Genomic DNA, 19,981 nt, shown 5'->3' on the forward strand with positions numbered 1-19,981 from the left:
TTTATAGGATCACTGTTCGTTATCGTCACCCTTTTCATGCTGAGTTGTATCAAACTTTTAAGTTCATATTGTCTTGCCCAGTTTCTGTATTAATTTGCAGTCTACATGTCGTCTGGTTCATTTTTCGTGTACAGTTTAATAACAGAAGAGGCTGTACGCATTCGTTTATTTTTCTCGTAAATTATGGTGAATTTGTATATTTTACCAAATATTATATTTCCATACCTACATATGTACACATCAACATTTTATGTTATGACTATTTTCGTGTTAAGAAACATGAATGCCCCCATTATATTACGAACAGGGTTCGTGATGTTATAACGAACACGCTTCATACACTAGTATTTTTAAATTGGAAGAGATTTCTTGAGGACCAAATTGTTGGTTTCCCCCCCAAATTAAAAGCTCAATATGTTCATGTGCAAATGTGATATTTATGTTCTTAAAATGATTTATGAAAAAAATCCGATGAAAATTGAGATAGACAATCGGTCTTATTATTATTTTTTTTTATTAATGATGGAACCACATCCTTATAGGCTGTATATTTGCTGATGCATATACGTTTTTCATTCACATAAAACATTAATTGCTCAAAAGAGGACATCGTGTTACGGAAAACAAACTATAAATGCATTAGTAAGAACACCTGTCCCTTCGGCAATTTGAAACAAAGGATACGGTGGTTGACTGTCAAACACAAAGGCTTCGAGAGCATGAGATCATCAAATAGGATCAATCGATTCATTTCTTTCAACCAATCCAAAACGAGATTAGAAAAGCGAGGGCGTATTCGATATGTTTGTAATGACACCTTTGGTTCGCGTTGTAATTTGTAGGTACGAGAATATTCTATCCATGCTTTGCGACGGCCGTTGGGCAGAGGGGAACAAATTGGTGACCAACGTGGTTTATCGATGAAATAATCTTTAGCTTCATTCATCGACTGAAGCTTAAAGCACGTAACAATTAGATGGCCGTTCAGCATTACACTGTAGCTGTTACCTGGATTCTGACATTAACAGGGTGATGGATCTGTATTTGTATCGATTGAATACTATCGGCATTTCTTCATCAATGACTAAGATACAAACATTTACATACGACGCATCCGTGTTTTTCCTAATGAGAAACATGTTTGTTATTTTTTTCCTTTTCGTCACAAGCTTAAGATGTATTAGCGCAGAGGGAACTGGTTAAATTTTTCGCCAGCGCGGAGCATCTTTATTGCACCCCCTATGCTTTGAATAATATGCATTATTAATGCTTGGAACGTCTGAGTGAAGGGAATGGACGATCAGTACTCCAGCGATTCAGACGACGGGGATGGCTTTTATTCATCCCAAAATAAGGACACTTGCTACCGTTGTCAGAAGCGAGTGTACCCCGTAGAACGCGTGGACGTTGGGGTGCTGTTCCATCGCCGCTGCTTCAGATGTAGGGTGTGCGGACTTCAGCTTACGTTGCGGACATTTAGATGGCAGCCAGATGGTCAGCCAGCGGATGTGTATTGTCATGGACACCTGCCGAAAATTGTAGGCATTATCAACAAGGACTCTATGGGCATCCAGTCCGCCCTCAATGCACCCAAACTGGGCGTTCATTTGAATGAACAGGTAGGTAGAAATGGAATTATACTGTATATTTGGGTCTCTTTTTTTTCTATTACAAGTACATTATCATGAACACAGATGATCTTCTTGAAATGCTTAATTTTCTTTTAATATATAAATAAGAAAAGTTGTACTTTATCACAATTTTCTTTTCATCTCAGCTCCAGGCCTCCTCTCCTATCCGCTAAATATGAAACATATGCACTAGTATCATGCTGAGAGAGATGTTATACTTTTTAAATACACAATTAAAGTAATTTACGAATGCGAATGGTTCAGTGGATAACGCCGCACTATAAAGAAAAGCATAAATTACGCCAACTGTTCGACAAACGTTACATCATGCGCTTTCTGTTTTCATTTCAACTTTAATATCAACGCATCGATGTGCTCAGACGGCCTGATTTATAGAAACAGGCGCTGAGCGGTCATGCAAAAAAGAAAATGATGCCTGCTGCAATCAGATTTTCTGTCATGTCTGTTGAGTACTTTGATGCAGTTCGGAAATTACACTGACAGACTTGTAATTTTTTTTCAAATGATGAAATGTATTACACTTAATTTTTTCAAACTTTGTCGTATACGGTATCATAGTTAGAATTCTTATTAAAACCAACGCTACGATAGCAAGATTACTTAGTGATGAACAATGAACAAAAGAAATAAATCGGACAAACACTACAGTTATTATCAATACATTACGCTAATCCACAATATTTGAATTTTAAAAAATCGGAAAATATTCCAAAAATTTCCACGCCCATTTTTAAAAGTACAAATTTGACTCCATTTCATTTTCCGGAACAGAGTTTTGTTTATCACATGATATTCTTTGGTTAGATTCAATGTTTAATGACATTCACATGTTGAGCAAATGCATGGCTCATCAATTTTTGATTGTATCCACATCGCTCATAACTGGCTACAAAGCCTTTTAATTGACACCCGAGTTACATCTGCCAATAAATCGAAAGATAATGGTTATCTTTTTTGCGCATTCTGTAATCACGAAACAAATGCTATGTCCAACGACAGAATCTGGCCGTTGACCCCCATAATGATGTCCCTCGGCTCCGGGCCTCGGTCAGTGAGTCAACAACTCGGAAAGATTACACAAATCCTAATGTATCATGCGACAAGGTATATCCGTTGATTAAAATTAGTACGTGATGGCCTTTCGGAATGTTATTGGATTCTGAAATGATCCGCTCATGACTCACTTCTAATGAGCAAGTGCACAAGATCAATAAACGTAAGAAAAACACCTAAAACAGAACTATGTCTATTTGTTGTCATTACAAACTTGTATGTCCCGTTTGATGTTACAAGTTCTGTAGTCCAGGGCTTTATCATATTGCTACTGACAAACGAAAATAACATTTTTATCAGTCTGTATTATATTCCATTGTTTTAGACGGTGGGAACAGCTGCGTCCGTGAACATAAATAATGGGACGCCTCGAGTTTCATTGCATTTCAATCGGATAAAAATTGTTATATGATATGCGATTTATTGCGAGTAACAATAATGGCCATATTAGAAAATTAGTTCATTTTCAGGGTTTCGGGAGTATTGGAAAGCAATATATATGTCTGCATATCAATGCTAATTAATTTTTCTTTATACGACGATAATGTAATTATAGAAGATCTATACTCTGCTCAAGAGGAATTAATCATATTTATTGAGTAAAGATCTTTAATTAAAAATTGTAGTTGCTAAGATCCCCTAATTTCTTTCTTCTTTTATAACAGTGTAATGATGTTTTAAAATGATCTCAATCTCGTTACAGATCCGAGGGAGCACGTTTAACCCAGGATGGCAATATGACGCCAACGCCCTCGAATTTTCTCATCAACGAGAGCTGAACTACCAAAGGAAACAGCGGACTTCATTCGGAACCTATCAAGTATTTTCCTTTGTCTTTAAAGAAACGAGAAGATATTACGTGGCCAATTACCCAAACTCAATTTCATAGAAATCGCTTTTTTCACTGATGAATAGTATCTTGGCAGATTTTCTTTTGATATCACCTAATAATCGTTCCCCGGATTACAGCACTGCAATTGCTTGGTGTTCTTATTCATTAAAAGTCTTGGAGTAAAGACAAGTCAGTTTTCTTAAGACCGTTATCTTGCGCCATATGTCAGATAGTTTGGGGATAATATACAGATTACGTTGTAATTGCAAATGTTTTGGTGACGTGTTAAAACAGCAAGATGGAGATACGTTATTTCTATTCTGTCATGTATCGACAAAGGATTAGGGCTGTTGAACCTGATCTTTCATTTAGATTATTAACTTAGCCTTGGATTCTGCAAAGAATGGAAACTGTAACTGAATAATGAGATTAAATGTCTAACACTATTCCTGAATCTAAAAACCACTCAAACAACCATTACCTGTAGCTTTACAAATCAGTATGAAATAAAATTCTCTCTATCTATAGTAAATTTATACACTCGTCTTTTCTGATACGATGGTCAAATACGTGCATTCATTAACTGTATATGGTTTTACGTTGATTTGGCAATATTTCACCCATATTTCGGTGTTAGTAAAATATAACCAAATAAATTAGCAGCTAAAAACTTTATGTGAAATCCTATTGCAGGACTTTGAAAGTCTTGGAGTATTTGACGCACAAACAGAACTGGAACGACGTCAGCAGGAAGAGGAAGACAGATTGTACAGTCAGTTAACAATAGAAAGAAGGAAACGGATCACCTCTTTGGAATCCGAAATAAAGCAGGAAAAGGACAAATCTGTCAAAGATCTTGTAACCAACTTCGAGAAGAAGATTGAGAAAACAAATAAAGATGGTTTAGAAAAGGAATCTCAAAAGATTGAAGAAATCTATAATCGTAAACGGGAGGAAAAATTGAAGCATCTACTGGATAAACTGAGCGAGGAGGAGAAAATTCGAGTTAGTCAATTAATAGAGAAGCATAGTCATGAGATGCTGTTCCTCATTGCCGAGAAGCTCTGTTTGAGTGAGGTAAATAGAAATTTATATGTAATACACATAAAAGTTCTGTTTGGGTGAGGTGGAAAAAAATTAAGCGTATGGATTATAAAAACTTCGTTTGAGTGAGGTATTTGAAAAATTATTCATAATGCCCATATTAGCTTTGAATGAGGTAAATGACAAAATGTACAGTGTATATAAAAGTTCTGTTTGAGCGAGGTAAAAGTAATGCACATAAAAAGGTTGTGTTTGAGTGAGGTAAATAACAATATACGTATAAACATAAATTTATGAATAATGCACATTTTCCTTCCTTAAAACCCCAAACCAACCTTTACACCTTTGAAAATTTCAATCGTTTGCAAGTCTATTTTTTTTAATTGTTATTTGAATTGTCTGAATTCTCCATATTGCATGACCTGGTCCAAAACAAAATATCAATATCGTTACTGATATATATCTCAATGATAGCTGAGGCTCTTTGTATTTTTGTGGTAGTAATTTTCGGTCACGTTGATATTGCATTACCAAGTATTAATTAACCTTCTTTCCAGCTGTCTTCTTCGGATTCGGATTGCAGTTCTCCTCCCACAATAAACTTGTGTCGTCCTCCTCCAATTGCTCCGCCGGAGTTTAGGAGATCCGCTTTGTTCAAGAGTCCGGGAGAACTGGAACACATCGACGAAAAAGTGGTCAATGTAAGATTGAATTTTTTTTTAGTATCTGAAAGTATGATTTTCTGACTGTTTAAAATTAGATCTAAATAACTGTGATTTGTAAATGTATTAAACTTATCTGGTGTCCTTCACCTCAAATATTTTTCCATACGACCATCTACAGGGTTTTTTTTTACATAACAATACACTACGATTTATATTAAATCAATTTACTTTTCAGATTGCCAAAACTGATTATTCTTCATTTACTGACCTGGTCAAAAATCTAATGCATGGTTGTACGAGTGATTTGGAGAAAGCTAGGTTAGTCTAATTTGATACAAGGGTGAAATTTTATTCAGATTCAACCAATTTTTGTATTTCTGTACATCTAGTATCCATGTCTACCTTACAACCAAATAATTCTTCCCACGAGCCTTTTAAAAAACTCAATTCCGAAATTAAATAGATTAAAGTTTTACTGTTTGTTTTTAAAAAGGTGAAGATAAGCAACAGTCAGTTTCATAATGAACATCACTCTCATGCATTCTCTAAAGAATACAAATTTTTGAACGTAAGGCAACCGTGGACCTCTTGAAACATAAGGGGTTGATTTGGGTATATAGGAGGAGTAATCATTCCCTGCTGATCGGACACATCCGCCGTGAGTCTTCTATCAAAGTAACCCATACTCAAAATCAGTTAATCATGAACTGCCTAACACATCAAACAGCATTCGACCTAATGACAGGTTGTATTTGCAAATGTGACAGTTATAACAGCAATTGAATTTGCGAAATACAGACTTTAAACGAGACTGTTGAACCCCCTTATAACATTAACTTATTTGTCAATAGCCTGTATCGGTCTAAGATTTGATCATACGTAAAACATGCTTTCGTGTATCGAATCAGTTGAAAAGCATGAACACCATCACGCAGATGATATTGGAATACTGCTACATTTATGTTGGAAGCTGACAATTGGAATGCTGAAGTTTGTCATATTGGTAATTAGATGATTAGTTAATGGTCTATGTACCATGTTGTTTTATATTAATGGTCTATATCATCAAGCAGATGTTTTTACTTATATAGAGACGTCATTAACTTTTGACCTATGCATGGCGCGATGAGAGTTTGTTATTGTGACAACGGCCACCATGACATAGGACCTCCGTTTTAAGGTCATATCCGAAAGACCCGTGACTTTCACTTCTAATGCCAGAAGGAACAGTCACTACCTATATTAAACATCTTAGGTGTGACGTGACGTCGGGATTGGGAATCGAACCTGCGCTTCCCGGCCGCCCTAACCACTTAGTTACCGCGACCGGTAGATAGGTCAAAGTAAACTGCGGTAAAATAATGTATATATTGAAGAACAGCTCTATTGCACGTAAACTATCCTCAGCATTTCCTAATTATGGCTTATTTTTCAGAGCGCTATTCCGGTGGATTTGTCTAAAGGATCTGAACAAGATTGAGATTGATGACACGGTGAGTTCCGAGTCTCCTCTCGGTATCCTCCGTGGAATCAAACAAGGAACGGAAACTTATCATGATCTCTTCAAAAGACTCTGCAGGTAGGTTTGGACTGTTCTTTGCAATGCGAAAATTATTCTGAATTTTGCCAAAGTGTGATATCTAGTGAGAATATGGTGACCAACACAACAGGTACCCCCAATGTATGAAGAGCAATGACCGTTTAAAGTATGTGGTTTTACGATTTCTGTACAAGAAGTCCCATAGCATCAAGAAAATATTTCTAAAATAAACCAAACTGAAATGCTAATGATTACTGGACAGATTATTTTGTAAAGAAGGGTAACTTGCGAGATGAGATTTAAGGAAACAGTGTCGTCACATTATTTCAAATTGTTCACCAGACGACAGTCATCCTAAACATAACCTTCGCGTAAAGCGTAAACTCGATCATTATCAATCTGTAGAGGACTATTTTTCAAGGCGTAAAATTTCATTGACGTAGGAATAGAGTGTAGCTGAATCAATAGATATCCTGTCACTTGATAGCAATGGTATCATTAGGACCCTCTCAGTAGCGCTGGTCAAAAGATTAAAACCAAATATTACAACCTTATTAATAGAGCTTTTTTTTTTTAACGAAAAGCACGCTAAGCCAGAGGATGTGATGACAGATCGCCGAGAATCGCTTCCGACAATATGATCCAGCTTTGTATCTGTATTCCGGCGTATTGATTTAAAGCTGTTGTTAACTCGGAATTAATGGCATATTAAAATAACTCTGTCAAATTAATCTGACTTCTTAGTCACCTGTTTAGAATATCGTCTTTAACTGTTTTCAGTTCGTGTATAAAGCGTATTTGTCTATCATTGTTACATGTAAAATAAGTATTTCAGAATTTGTGTGTATCGGGGGTGTTTGTTTTTTTTGGGGCGGGGGGGAGGGTTTGCTCACCTGAGCTAAAAGCTCAAGTGAGCTTTAATTAATCGTCTGTGGCCTGTCGTCTGTCTGTCTGAAACTTTTCACATTTTGGACTTCTTCTCCAGAACCACTGGGCCAATTCCAACCAAACTTCACAAAAAGCATTCTTGGGTGAAGGGCTTTTAAGTTTGTTCAAATGAAGGGTCACGCCCCTTCAAAGGGGAGATAATTACAAAAATGGGGTGGGGTTATTTTAAAATCTTCTTCTCAAGAACCAATGGGCCTGAAGAGCTGACATTTACATGGAAGCTTCCTCACATAGTGCAAATTCGTTCAAATCATGACCTCTAGGGGTAGGATGGAGCCACAATAGGGGATCAAAGTTTTATATACAAATATATTGGGAAATCTTTAGAAATATTCTTCTCAAGAACCACTGGGCTAGGAAAGTACATATTTACATGAAAGATTCCTGACATAGTGCAGATTTAAGTTTCTTAAAGTCATGACCCCGGGGGTTGGATGGGGCCACAATAGGGGATCAAAGTTTTACATACAAATATATAGAGAAAATGATTAAAGATCTCTCAAGAACCACTGGGCCAGGAAAGTAGACATTTACATGAAAGCTTCTTGACATAGTGCAGATTCAAGTTTGTTCAAATCATGACCCCTGGGCGTAGGATGGGGCCACAATAGGGGATCAAAGTTTTAAATACAAATATATAGGGAAAATCTTTAGATATCTTCTCAAGAACCATTGGGCCAAAGAAGTTTACATTTACATGAAAGCTCTTGACATAGCGCAGATTCAAGCAAGTTTGTAAAATTCATGGCCCCTGGGAGTAGGTTGGGGCCACAGTAGGGATCAAAGTTTTACATGCGAATATATAGGGAAAATGTTTAAAATATGGTTCAAGGTGACTCAGGTGAGCGATTTGGCCCATTAGTCTCTTGTTTATATCTCTATTAACAGTGCAACTCACATTTTAAAAAATTGAATTTTTCAGTTATGCTGGGTTGTATTGCGAGATCATCAAAGGATACTCCAAAGGCGCTGGATACAAACCCGGGATGAAATTCGAAGGACCGAGATTTCGAAATTCCTGGACGGCGGTGTTTCTGGAGGGATCATGGTGCTTCATCAACTGCAACTGGGGAGCAAGACATGTGAAATGCACCAAAAATACCACGTTTTATTACCGTTCGGACGAGTTCTACTTCATCACAGACCCAGAGGATCACATTTATCAGCACTTTCCAGATAATCCAAAATGGCAGCTTCTTGAATGCCCAGTGACTTTGTCGGAGTTCATTAACCTGCCGGTGGTAAAATCACCATTCTTTAACCATGGAATCAAGTTTGCTAACCACTACGATTGCACTCAGTATACAAACAAAGGATTGGTCGTCTTGCAATTCAATATTCCGAACTTACTCGGATTTGGATACACGTTTGAGGCCAAGGATGTCAGTCTTACACCAAATAAATTAGAAGGACGGGCAATGATTAGGATTATTGGACATAAAGCAATATTTACCGTTGCACCTCCTAAAGCTGGGAAATATTACTTTACAATTTATGTGAAGGAGAATTGGAACTGCGAATCTCTTCAGAGTGCATGCGCATTTACTGTAAAGTGCAGAGAAAGAAGGGAGCATATAAAAAGTCCCTTTCCTATGGTGCCGTTCTTTGGTCCCACTCCGCTGATGAGCAAATTAGACATTGCTCCACTAACTCACATTGATCCGTTAGTTGTTTATAGCTACGATGATGTCTTCCTGCGATTCAAAGTTCCAAAGAACACCGTCTTAACATATACTTGTCAATACTATGGGCCTTTTCAATGCAATATTACGGACTTCCAGAGGTACACATTCTTGTCTAAACGAGATCATGAATCTGTTACTTTTCAGATCAGATGCCCTGTAATGGGGAAATATGTGCTATCTGTTTTTGGTTCTGGAACTACATCAACAGATGAAAATAGTGTACCGGAAATTCTGTTCCGGTATCTTATTGACTGTAAACAACCCGGGAAAGACAAACGGGCACTTCCTCGCGCCTGTCATCGGTGGCAGGGAAATTCCCTGATAGAACCTATTGTTGGTGACATTCCTCTCGGTATAAGGATGACGTTTAGAGTATGCGCACCAAAAGCTTTAGACGTTGCTTTGTTGGCTGGTAATATTTGGCACCATTTCCGAGAACTGCCTGACAATATGTGGGTTGCCAGTGTTTTCACTGGAACTGAACAATGCAGAGCCAAAATATACGCCAAATTCTCACAAGAAAAATGCAGATTCTCCCCACTTGTTGAATTTCACATGAAGTGACGTCATTTTTAAAAATCAGTTTGCTGTGGAGACAATCATAGCTGTAGTATTTTTTGAACTTGCAACGTACAATGCTATATATCTTTTTAAGAATATGGCAGCTTTGTTTTTATATTTGAAATAAATTTTTCAATGTATAACCCCCCTCACTTTAACGTTCAGGTGTGAAAGACCAGAATAGGTATTGAAGTTTAGATGAACAAACCATTTATTCAACATTCATTCAGTAAATAAATATTATGACGTCATGAAATAAATAATCATGATGAGGTGAAATATCATACCTGTACTCAAAGAACATTTTTCAAAGTTTTGACAATATCATCAACAATTCTCACAGCGACATCAAGCTTTAAAGGTCCATGTGGAAAAAATAAAGCATTGTGAAAACCTTCAGGGTAGTAGGCAAGGTGCACCTCTTCCTCTATTTGATTTAATCGTTCGTAAAACATAATACCATCGTCCCTCACAAAATCATATCCACAAACCATAATGTAAGTGTACGGTAAATTTTCAAGGTGATCATCATCTGCAAGTAACGGCGACACTAAAGGGTCTAGTATTTTGTTCTTTATCTTCTCGAAAAGTTCTTCGTCACCGGTATCCACGGGTTGTTCCATATTTTCACGTATAACTTTGTCCCGCACATACTTTTTGGGAAGCCACAATGTTTGATCCGCATATTCATTTTCTAGTGACTGTTTAAAACTTGGTGACGTGTGATTGTTGAACCTGAGGTAATTCATGTATTTTGGTTCTAGACCAAGATAGTTGATAACAAACATCAAAGAATCGGGGTCGTTGATGCTTCGATTTAGATAAAGTGTATTTTCATTGAAAGCCGTTGTATTGAAATTCACAAACTGAAGAGAAGGAACAAGCAGCATTTGCATAGCAATTTTGGATTTCAATCGCAGCGAGATTGCGGCAGCCATGTTGCCACCGGCGCTGTCTCCTCCAATCGCAATGCGGCTTTTATCTATTCTCATGGTTTTACTGTTCTCTATGACATACTCCACAACTTCATGGCAGTCATTAAGTGGGATAGGAAAAGGAAACTGTGGACTTAATCTGTAACTGAATAAGAAAATTCCTCTCTATATACAATATTTCTTCATCAACTTTCACAGAAAAAAGGAAATGAAAAACATGACGACTAGCTAAAATTCAGAGTCCGAAAAATAGAGCAATTTCTTAAAAATATATTTCTAAACAATAAAATTACACGTATATTTATAGAATATTTTAAACATTATCCTCAATTACAACTGAGCTGTGAGAAAAAGGTCTTACTTGACTGATATTACAACTACTCCGCTATCAAGTGATATTTTTCTCATCAACGGATCGTACGAGTCTGTTGAAAAGATTAAATCACCATTGTAATTTGAATTTTCGTTTACATGTATATTAAATACAAAATAATCCTTTACCAAGACACATTTTCAAAACAAATAAAATCTTTATATAAAATTTCAAATTGACCCAACACTAAATCATTATTTTTAAAAATAAATCGTTTGATTACATGTATGAATTTATAACTTTATAAGTGATTTTTTTTTAAATTTTAACAACGTTCACGTTTCTTACGTACCGACAGACAGCAAGCTCCAGCCACCCCCGTGGAAGTAGATGAGGACGGGTCGCTCAGGCCTTCCCAAACTACTCACCGGTTCATAGACTTTCACACGTACCTCTCTAATGTGTGTGTCGGTTATCTAACATGACCCGTGAAATTGTGTCAGTATTTATCAAATATTTACACGTCAAAAGTACATCTGTGTGAAGATGACACACATCGTTGAATTGTAATAACGAAAAGTTAAAATGATATGGACTACCGCATACATGCTAAATAGTAAATGAAATAAAAACTGCATCTTGATGCTAACAGGCTTTCAAGTGACTTTTTATGAAAAATAAGGGCCTTTTTATGGCCACAAGTCTTCATAAATAAGGGCTATTCTAAGGATATTTTAGGATTTTTCAGACAAAAATAAAAGGTAAAACTTCCTAATCAATGCAAAAAAACAAAATCTGTACTCGCCAACAGGTATATACATAAAATACAAAAGCGAATGACCATCATAGAAGATCATACTAGTGGCCATCAACTTGGGTATTCAGTATTTCAATGTAACCATAAGAAAGAAAGTGGTACACCAATCCATGCTGATAGCCACTAATTAGATTGATTCAAAACAATCACTATCTGAAAGTAAACTAAGGGTTTGATTTGATTACTTTTCAACAAGTTTCGCTTTTCGAATTCATTTTTTCAAAATTGTAAAATTAGGATTTTCATGAAAATATAAGGGTTTTATTAGGATTTTGAAGCTTAAATAAGGAAAATAAGGGCCTCTGACAAGAGAATAAGGAAAATTACGAAAATAAGGGCCGCTTGAAAGGCTGTTAACTATAATATACATGTACAAACATGTGTGCATGTAGATTTTTTCTCTCTCGAAAATTGATATATAACGAGATTCGTTGTACTACGATGGCCCATTACGGCTAAGTGGTAGTTTTCAATGAACACTTACAACACAAACTCGAAATCTTGAAAATAAATGATAGTAACTTGAAAATGACAGTAAATGACATAAAATCTTGAAAATTCAATGAAATAACTTTTGATTCATTATCTTGAAAATTCTATATTAGAACTTCTCAAAATATGCTGAATTCCTGAATTTCGGAGATGCAAGCTGAATTTTCAAGATATTGTGTTTAATTTCCAAGATACATCCTTTAATTTTCAAGACAGCTCCTCTAATTTTCAAGATATTGTCTTGAATTTCCAAAATGAAAGATTGAATAAGAAAATTTTCTAGTTACATGTATATTCGATTTTTAAGACTTCATCTTGATTAAAATAATTACTATTAGAATGAATTACATTTTGAAAAAGCCACATGATAACATGGTATATTAATGATTCGTGTAACCTTTATTCTAGGATCATACGGCCCCAGTCCCCACGGGAATCCTGTTACCATAGTGAGCACGAACCCATCGGCAATTTTTCTGACGAGGTCTGAAAATGGTTCGGTGATTCGCAAGGACACTAATACATTCACCTGAAAGTATTTTACACAATTTAACACACTCAACAATTATGCTACGACAACGATATTGTAAATGATTTATATTTACTTTCATTGTGAAGTTATCGCAATATGTAGAGGTAGCTTGATGCCAATGACAATGGTTTATTTTCATAAACTGACATACACTGTAGAGATAATATTACTTATATGATAGATTATTACTTCTCGAATGCCACACGAATAGAGCAGTCAGATAAAGCCTTCCTGATTTCTCAGATACAAGAGGTTCGGACTCCATGCGTCACATTGATCACAGGATTCGATCAGTCAAAGATACGAACCCGTGGATTAACAAACACTAATCTCAACTAATCCCCTTGACAAACTGTGATATTTTGTTGAAAAGATACTAAAAGATTTCCATTGGTTACATCACCTATAGATGATTGAATATTATTCTGCTAAATTGCAATTATCTTTTCTTTTCTTTTTTAATTTTTCTTTCTTTTTTGGTTTTTTTTTGGGGGGGTTGGGGTTTGTTTGGGGGGTTTTTTTGTTTTTTGTTTTTGGTTTGTTTATTTGTTTGTTTTTTTTTGTTTTTTTGTTTGTTTTGTTTTTGGTTTTTGTTTTTTGTTTTTTGCTGCTGAGAACTTTGTTGTATAAATTTACATGGAGGATATCAAAAAATGGCTTTGCGTTTGCAGTACCTAGTGTGATAGTTATTTGTAACTAAGGAAAACTTATTTGTAATTAAAGTTCTTGAACTAGGTAGTCTATAATATGTAATTTGTACCGTCATTCTCCTTTTTTTCTGTCATTACACTATCGCATTTACATCTGCTAGGTATCCTTGTAATAATTGGACGTTTATTTTCAGCAAAATGTAATTATTATGCATATTCAATTTGATAACTTATAATGCTATAAGAAGTATGTCTTTCATGATAAAGAATTGATTGATTGACACCCTATCAAGCGATTTAAACAATTATCTTAATTAATCATCGACAAGTCAATGAATGCATCGAAAATTAGATAAATATTTCGTATATAAATCATACAGCATTAATCATCACTACTGAAATGCATATTTTGTTGAAGGAATTAGCTTCATAATTGTACGGTTTTTAAAAAATGTTCGAGTCAAAGACTACTATTTTTATATCCTATGTAACGTAGAAGTATTATATACTGCTGTTATCGTCGAGTACAATCAGTTCCATGAAGTACATATATAGTACATGATTTGAATGTAAGTATCTGAGTGTACTAAGACATACCGTGTGACCGTAAGTCTTCATCATTGCGTCCATCACTTTGACCTTTAACTTTTCTGGTATGGGTTCCGGGACACGGGCGTCAAGATAAAAATACAGGAAAAGCGCTAGGAGCACAACCAAAGGCGGCAATGGACCACAAAAGTTGTACGCCATATTGTTAGTTTGAGAGCCACGTGTGGTCATCGTAGGACTCGGTTAAAATAGCACAAATAAAAGCATCCTGATCCGCGCCTTAATTTGTCCGTCGACAAGGGAGCAGATTATAACGATAACGGTATATAGACTAAAATAAACCAAATGTCATCGGTTATAGTCCAGATAAGAAAGTACATTCAGTACTGACATAGTAATTATCCACACTTTTCCACCACCAATACCACTATATACGACAGGAAAACGATTTTTTAAATGTACACCACCTATGTCATTGTCCCATCGAAAACTGAATTGGAGTATTACGACATTCTATCTCAGGTCACGTGTAAACAGTATTTTGACTTTTGACCCGCGTTTACAAGTACATTTGTTACTTTTCATCCCTTTTGATACCGTGTCATACGGATGACATATTGTAAACAATATCAATGAACTCGTTTGGCCCACTGTACTGTGAATGAGCGGGCAAAGACCACAGTTAGTGCAATTATGACGGTGCGCATGACATAGCTACTATGTATGCCATTCTGTTCTGGAGTTTGATATACTTAAAGACAAATTCGAATGTGCGTTTTCTCTAATGGAAACCTCGAATGCTATACACCAGGAAACAGTCTAGAAATACTATCATATCGCATGTTGATCATGTGTCAGTTATAAACTTACATGTACCAGTGATAGGGAAGTTTTCTTTTTCGATTTTGTTTTTACAATTGAATAGTGAAAGTGATAGGTACAAAGTCTAGAGTACATGTACAACTGATGAATGTGCAAGTCCCTGAGTGCAGTCAATATACATGTTTACATTTGTTAACGTATGGCGGGCGACGAAGGACGCTGACCAATTTCAATAGGTCACCTGAGTTCACGTGACTTCAAAACTAAATGCATACATGTATTTAGGAAAAGCTGAAAGAAGTGTACAACATTTTTTGAATTTTGCAACTCCAGAGGTAGGGGTTCCAATTCAAGGGCGGGGTCAGTATACTGTCATATACTGTGAATGTCCATTACATTAATATTCAATGGCGGGGTCAGAACGGTCATATATTGTGAATGTCCATTACATTAATATTCAAGGGCGGGGTCAGAACGGTCATATATTGTGAATGTCCATTACATTAATATTCAAGGGCGGGGTCAGAACGGTCATATATTGTGAATGTCCATTACATTAATATTCAAGGGCGGGGTCAGAACGGTCATATACTGTGAATGTCCATTACATTAATATTCAAGGGCGGGGTCAGAACGGTCATATACTGTGAATGTCCATTACATTAATATTCAATGGCGGGGTCAGAACGGTCATATACTGTGAATGTCCATTACATTAATATTCAATGGCGGGGTCAGAACGGTCATATATTGTGAATGTCCATTACATTAATATTCAATGGCGGGGTCAGAACGGTCATATATTGTGAATGTCCATTACATTAATATTCAAGGGCGGGGTCAGAACGGTCATATATTGTGAATGTCCATTACATTAATATTCAAGGGCGGGGTCAGAACGGTCATATATTGTGAATGTCCATTACATTAATATTCAAGGACGGGGTCAGAACGGTCATATACTGTGAATGTCCTAAAACATTAATAACCTTCTTCTTAAATTGGTTTTCAGCTGTTACCCGGTAATATAGTATCTATTATGCTTTCATCTAAGAATTAAATTTTGACAAGAGGTTACTGAATAAGTAAATTCACAGTTTACATATTATATAAAACTGTTATAACTGGCCTCTGTCCACAGTCGGAATGAATATTTGATCACGGGGATATGTGACCTGACTCTAGGACAGGGCCGAAATGGTTATATACCGTAATATATGCAATTTTTGAAACTTTTTCTTTGATACTTGAACTCATAATGCATCAATTATTGCTCCCATCAATTCAATTGATGCGCGCATCAATGTGGTGGAATTATTGCTCAAAAATTGAATTTGGGGCTTGGTATCAATGATTTGATTATATCTTTCATTCAAATGAAGATATCTTTAATTATTTACAATGATTTTGAATACGGAATTGATGCCCGCATCAATTCTTTTAAAGGATCGCTTTCAAGAGATCATTAATTTAAATGTGGATATATTGAATTGAAGATACCTCTAATTATATAGTTGCTCTCTCTAAAAGAATTATTCCTCGAATCAATCGAAATAATGATATCAATAATTCAATTGAAGAAAGTAATAATTCAATTATTGCGCGCATTAATTGAATTGATGCGCACTACATTTCAATTGAAGAGAGCAATAATACAATTATTTAAATTGATGCGCGCATTTATTTTAATTAATGGTCTCTTCAATTAAATTATATAGCGCTCGTCAATTCAGCAGGATAATTAATGCTATCAAGAATTCAATTAATGCGCGCAATAATTCAGAACTGACAATATAATTAATTATTTGAAGAGATCTTAAATTGAATTGTTGCGCGCATCAATTGAATTGATGATATAATCAAATAATTAAATATATCTTCGATTATTTTGGGTTTATATTAATTTGGCGCCCCATACACCGTTGAAATAGAACATGCACGGAAAATTAAAATGCTTTTTTAAAACCTAAAATTGATCGATGTGTCCATCTCTTCTGTTCACACCGTTTTAAAGTACCATCGTCCTGACGGTGTACAAAGTGACTGCATAATCGTCTTGAGTTTATCATTGTTTACAACTTTAAAGTGACAATTTCTTGCAAATCTTGAAGATAAGATAAGCTATATCTGAAGTCGGTAAGCGGATAAGCGCAGAAAAAAGCAGCTCAAATGAATGTTTCGCCGACATTTATATACATTAAAACAATTACTGATGAAAGAAAAAAAAGGCAGGGCAGCACAAAAACAAACAAATAGATAAATGAAATAAAAGTAAAACAAATCAAACACTGTCAGCTGGACCTACCAACGGACATACATTGTACACGTACAGTTTGCTCCATTCCATGAGGAAATGAAGCTTTTAAAACCATTGCCAAATAAGTGGACAAAAATGAAACCCTGAAAATAAAAACTAGAAAATTGAAATCTTGTTTGTTCAAGTTTGAAAAGACCACCACGCTTTGATACATTCAGCTGTTAAGCTGCTTTTTTTTCTTCTAAATTTTGGAGATATTTCCTATGTGAATACCAAATAATCATTATCAACCCTTGATAGTTTGATCGTTGCATATCATCTCTAAACCAGTTTATGGTAGTCATATTTTCAATTTGAAAAACGTTAACAAGAGTGTTGTTATCAACATAGTTATACAAAGATCCATTCTTGATAAGATAGAAATGTCGAACAAAAACGTGGAACAAAAGTGGACCGGATACAGACCCTTGAAGAACACCTTTTCTCATGTCGGACCACTTACTGTTCTCTCCTTGTAGTTTCACCTTCTTATAACGCACAGACAGGTAACTTGCAAAAATAAAAACAGAAACTTGTTCGTTTGTTTGTTTGTTTGTTTTACGTCCCTTCACTTTTATAGAGATGTCACTAATTGTAGATGAAGTATCACAAATCTAGACCTATGCTTATCACACATGGGCCGTAGGAGTGAGGGTTTTTTGAACGTGCCAACGCCTGCCGCGACACGAAAACTCTGTTTTTAAGGTCATATCAGAAAGACCCGTGACTCTCACTTGTAAATGCTGAGCCTTTAGCAAAGAAGCAATGACTACATATGTTTATGTCTTGAAGCGAACACTCTACCAGTGAGAAAGGCAGAAAGTTACCAAAATAGCTACCACATGTAAATTATGATTCCGACCATTATACAGTCATTTAGGAGTTCTAGCGGTTTGTTTAGACATTCATGGCCTTTCTTAAAAGCGCCTTAGTACAATGTTTAAAGTATTTAAATACTATTGCTTAAACCATTTCATAGATTTTAAAAAATGGTAGAATACTGACTGGTCTGTCGTTCTTAAAATGAAAATGACCCGCGTTTGCTTAAAAGTTTATCAGGAAAAAAAACCGCCTGCATTTATTGACTGGTTTTCCAAAAATAGAAAGATGATTGCTTATCAACATTTGGAGCTTCAATTTAAGCGATTTAGCGGATAAGGTATCGACACCAGTAGATATTTTTCATTTTTATAATGTAATAGTCTGAAAACATCTTTTGAACAAAACTATAAAAAAAAAAAAAAAAAAAGAAGTAAAAATCTTCAGTAGGAAAAGTGATCTCCCGGATAGCATTCTGCTACTGAGATCACGGAGACTGAAATTCACATCATTTTCTATTTTGTCAGCCACATTGACAAAAAAAGTTTAGATGGACTCGTGCAAGGATCTTTACAGAGAAGAATGCTGTGTGTGCTTGATCTTCTGGATAAGATGGGTTTGGTTTTGTTTTTTTGTTTTTTTAAATTGTTTTTGTTTTTATACCTGTTATTCATATTCCTTCAAAGTAGCCTCTAACTGAAATACGTTTCAGTCTGTTTATCAAATTTCTTTGTTTATAAAATTCTTGCCAATTTGATCTGATCTGAATTTGTTTCTATAAGCAATGGTCACTTTTAGATAGTTTTTCGAACTTTCCTACTCATACAAGACACATGTTTACGGGTTGCTTTTTACGGGTGATGTTTATCTGCCATATCTTTTAAGCTATTTCCCCCAATAATTATCACAATTTTCATTAACATTGACAACATTAGTAGCTTTTTGTGTCCTATAGGAAATCTGTTAAATAAGATGCTAAATAAAACTTTTTGAAACTGCTAGTGTTAGCTTTAATGAAAATTTCAACAAAGTTTTGATAAGAGGGAGCTTGCATTGTGACAGATGTTATCTAAATAACATTTGCCAATGACGGTAATCGTGTTGCTCTCTTGGTGTTATTTATTATGCAATCCAAATGCATCACAGTCTACTTATCCAAGGTTAGATTAAATCTACATGTACACTTAAAACAGGTGTTTGTACGGTCGTTTGCATTTATTTCAAACAATCGCAAGTATTGGTACAGATACTGCGTGTAATCTGATTAAAATCAACTTCCCGATCCGTTCCTCTCTCTTTTCCATCGTCGCTACAGAGAGGGGCGGATCTAGGAGCTGATATTATACTGTGTGTAACTTTGTGTAAACAAATTAGTCAGGGTGTCCTGGGAGACACCCATCCTCAGCCTCCTTCACCAGGATGCCTCCTTAAAGGTCCCACCTGAAATTGTACTCAAGGTATACTTTGTGCTGTACACAGCAGAATTGTAACAACTGTAATGTACAATACGAAATATACATGTACCTATATGGCTATAACGGTGTACACATGTCTTCCACAACATAACTCTAACGCCTCGGTTGCAAACCAGTTTCCGTTTGAGTTGAGAACTGGGTTTATAAGAATGAAAAATCCATCAGTTATTATGGAATATTATAAACAGCGCAGTTTTTATAATCTAAATCACCGGAAATATGATGTAAAGCTTAGCCAGGCAAAATACTATTCTCTATAGAGAAGTCAAGAGGCATAGCCTTCGTCGATGAAGGCTATGCC

The 19,981-nt window shown here is 35.7% G+C and overlaps 2 protein-coding genes across 2 annotated transcripts; one reads left to right on the plus strand and one right to left on the minus strand.

The window, feature by feature from the left end:
• The first annotated feature begins 524 nt into the window (after positions 1–524).
• On the plus strand, positions 525–14,775 carry LOC125674595 (hillarin-like). The gene is made up of 7 exons (XM_048911794.2): positions 525–1,619; positions 3,409–3,525; positions 4,231–4,614; positions 5,139–5,282; positions 5,482–5,564; positions 6,682–6,825; positions 8,657–14,775. The coding sequence occupies exons 1-7, from the start codon at positions 1,293–1,295 to the stop codon at positions 9,981–9,983; spliced, it is 2,526 nt and encodes an 841-aa protein (XP_048767751.2). The 5' UTR covers positions 525–1,292; the 3' UTR covers positions 9,984–14,775.
• LOC125674604 (neutral cholesterol ester hydrolase 1-like) lies at positions 10,168–15,074 on the minus strand. The gene is made up of 5 exons (XM_048911804.2): positions 14,317–15,074; positions 12,935–13,066; positions 11,581–11,704; positions 11,277–11,340; positions 10,168–11,060 (listed from the first exon to the last, which is right to left on the minus strand). Exons 1-5 carry the CDS (start codon positions 14,497–14,499, stop codon positions 10,274–10,276), a joined length of 1,290 nt encoding a protein of 429 aa, XP_048767761.1. The 5' UTR covers positions 14,500–15,074; the 3' UTR covers positions 10,168–10,273.
• Positions 15,075–19,981: the final 4,907 nt, after the last annotated feature.

Source organism: Ostrea edulis, chromosome 1 (genome assembly GCF_947568905.1).
Source record: "Ostrea edulis chromosome 1, xbOstEdul1.1, whole genome shotgun sequence".
Taxonomy (NCBI): domain Eukaryota; kingdom Metazoa; phylum Mollusca; class Bivalvia; order Ostreida; family Ostreidae; genus Ostrea; species Ostrea edulis.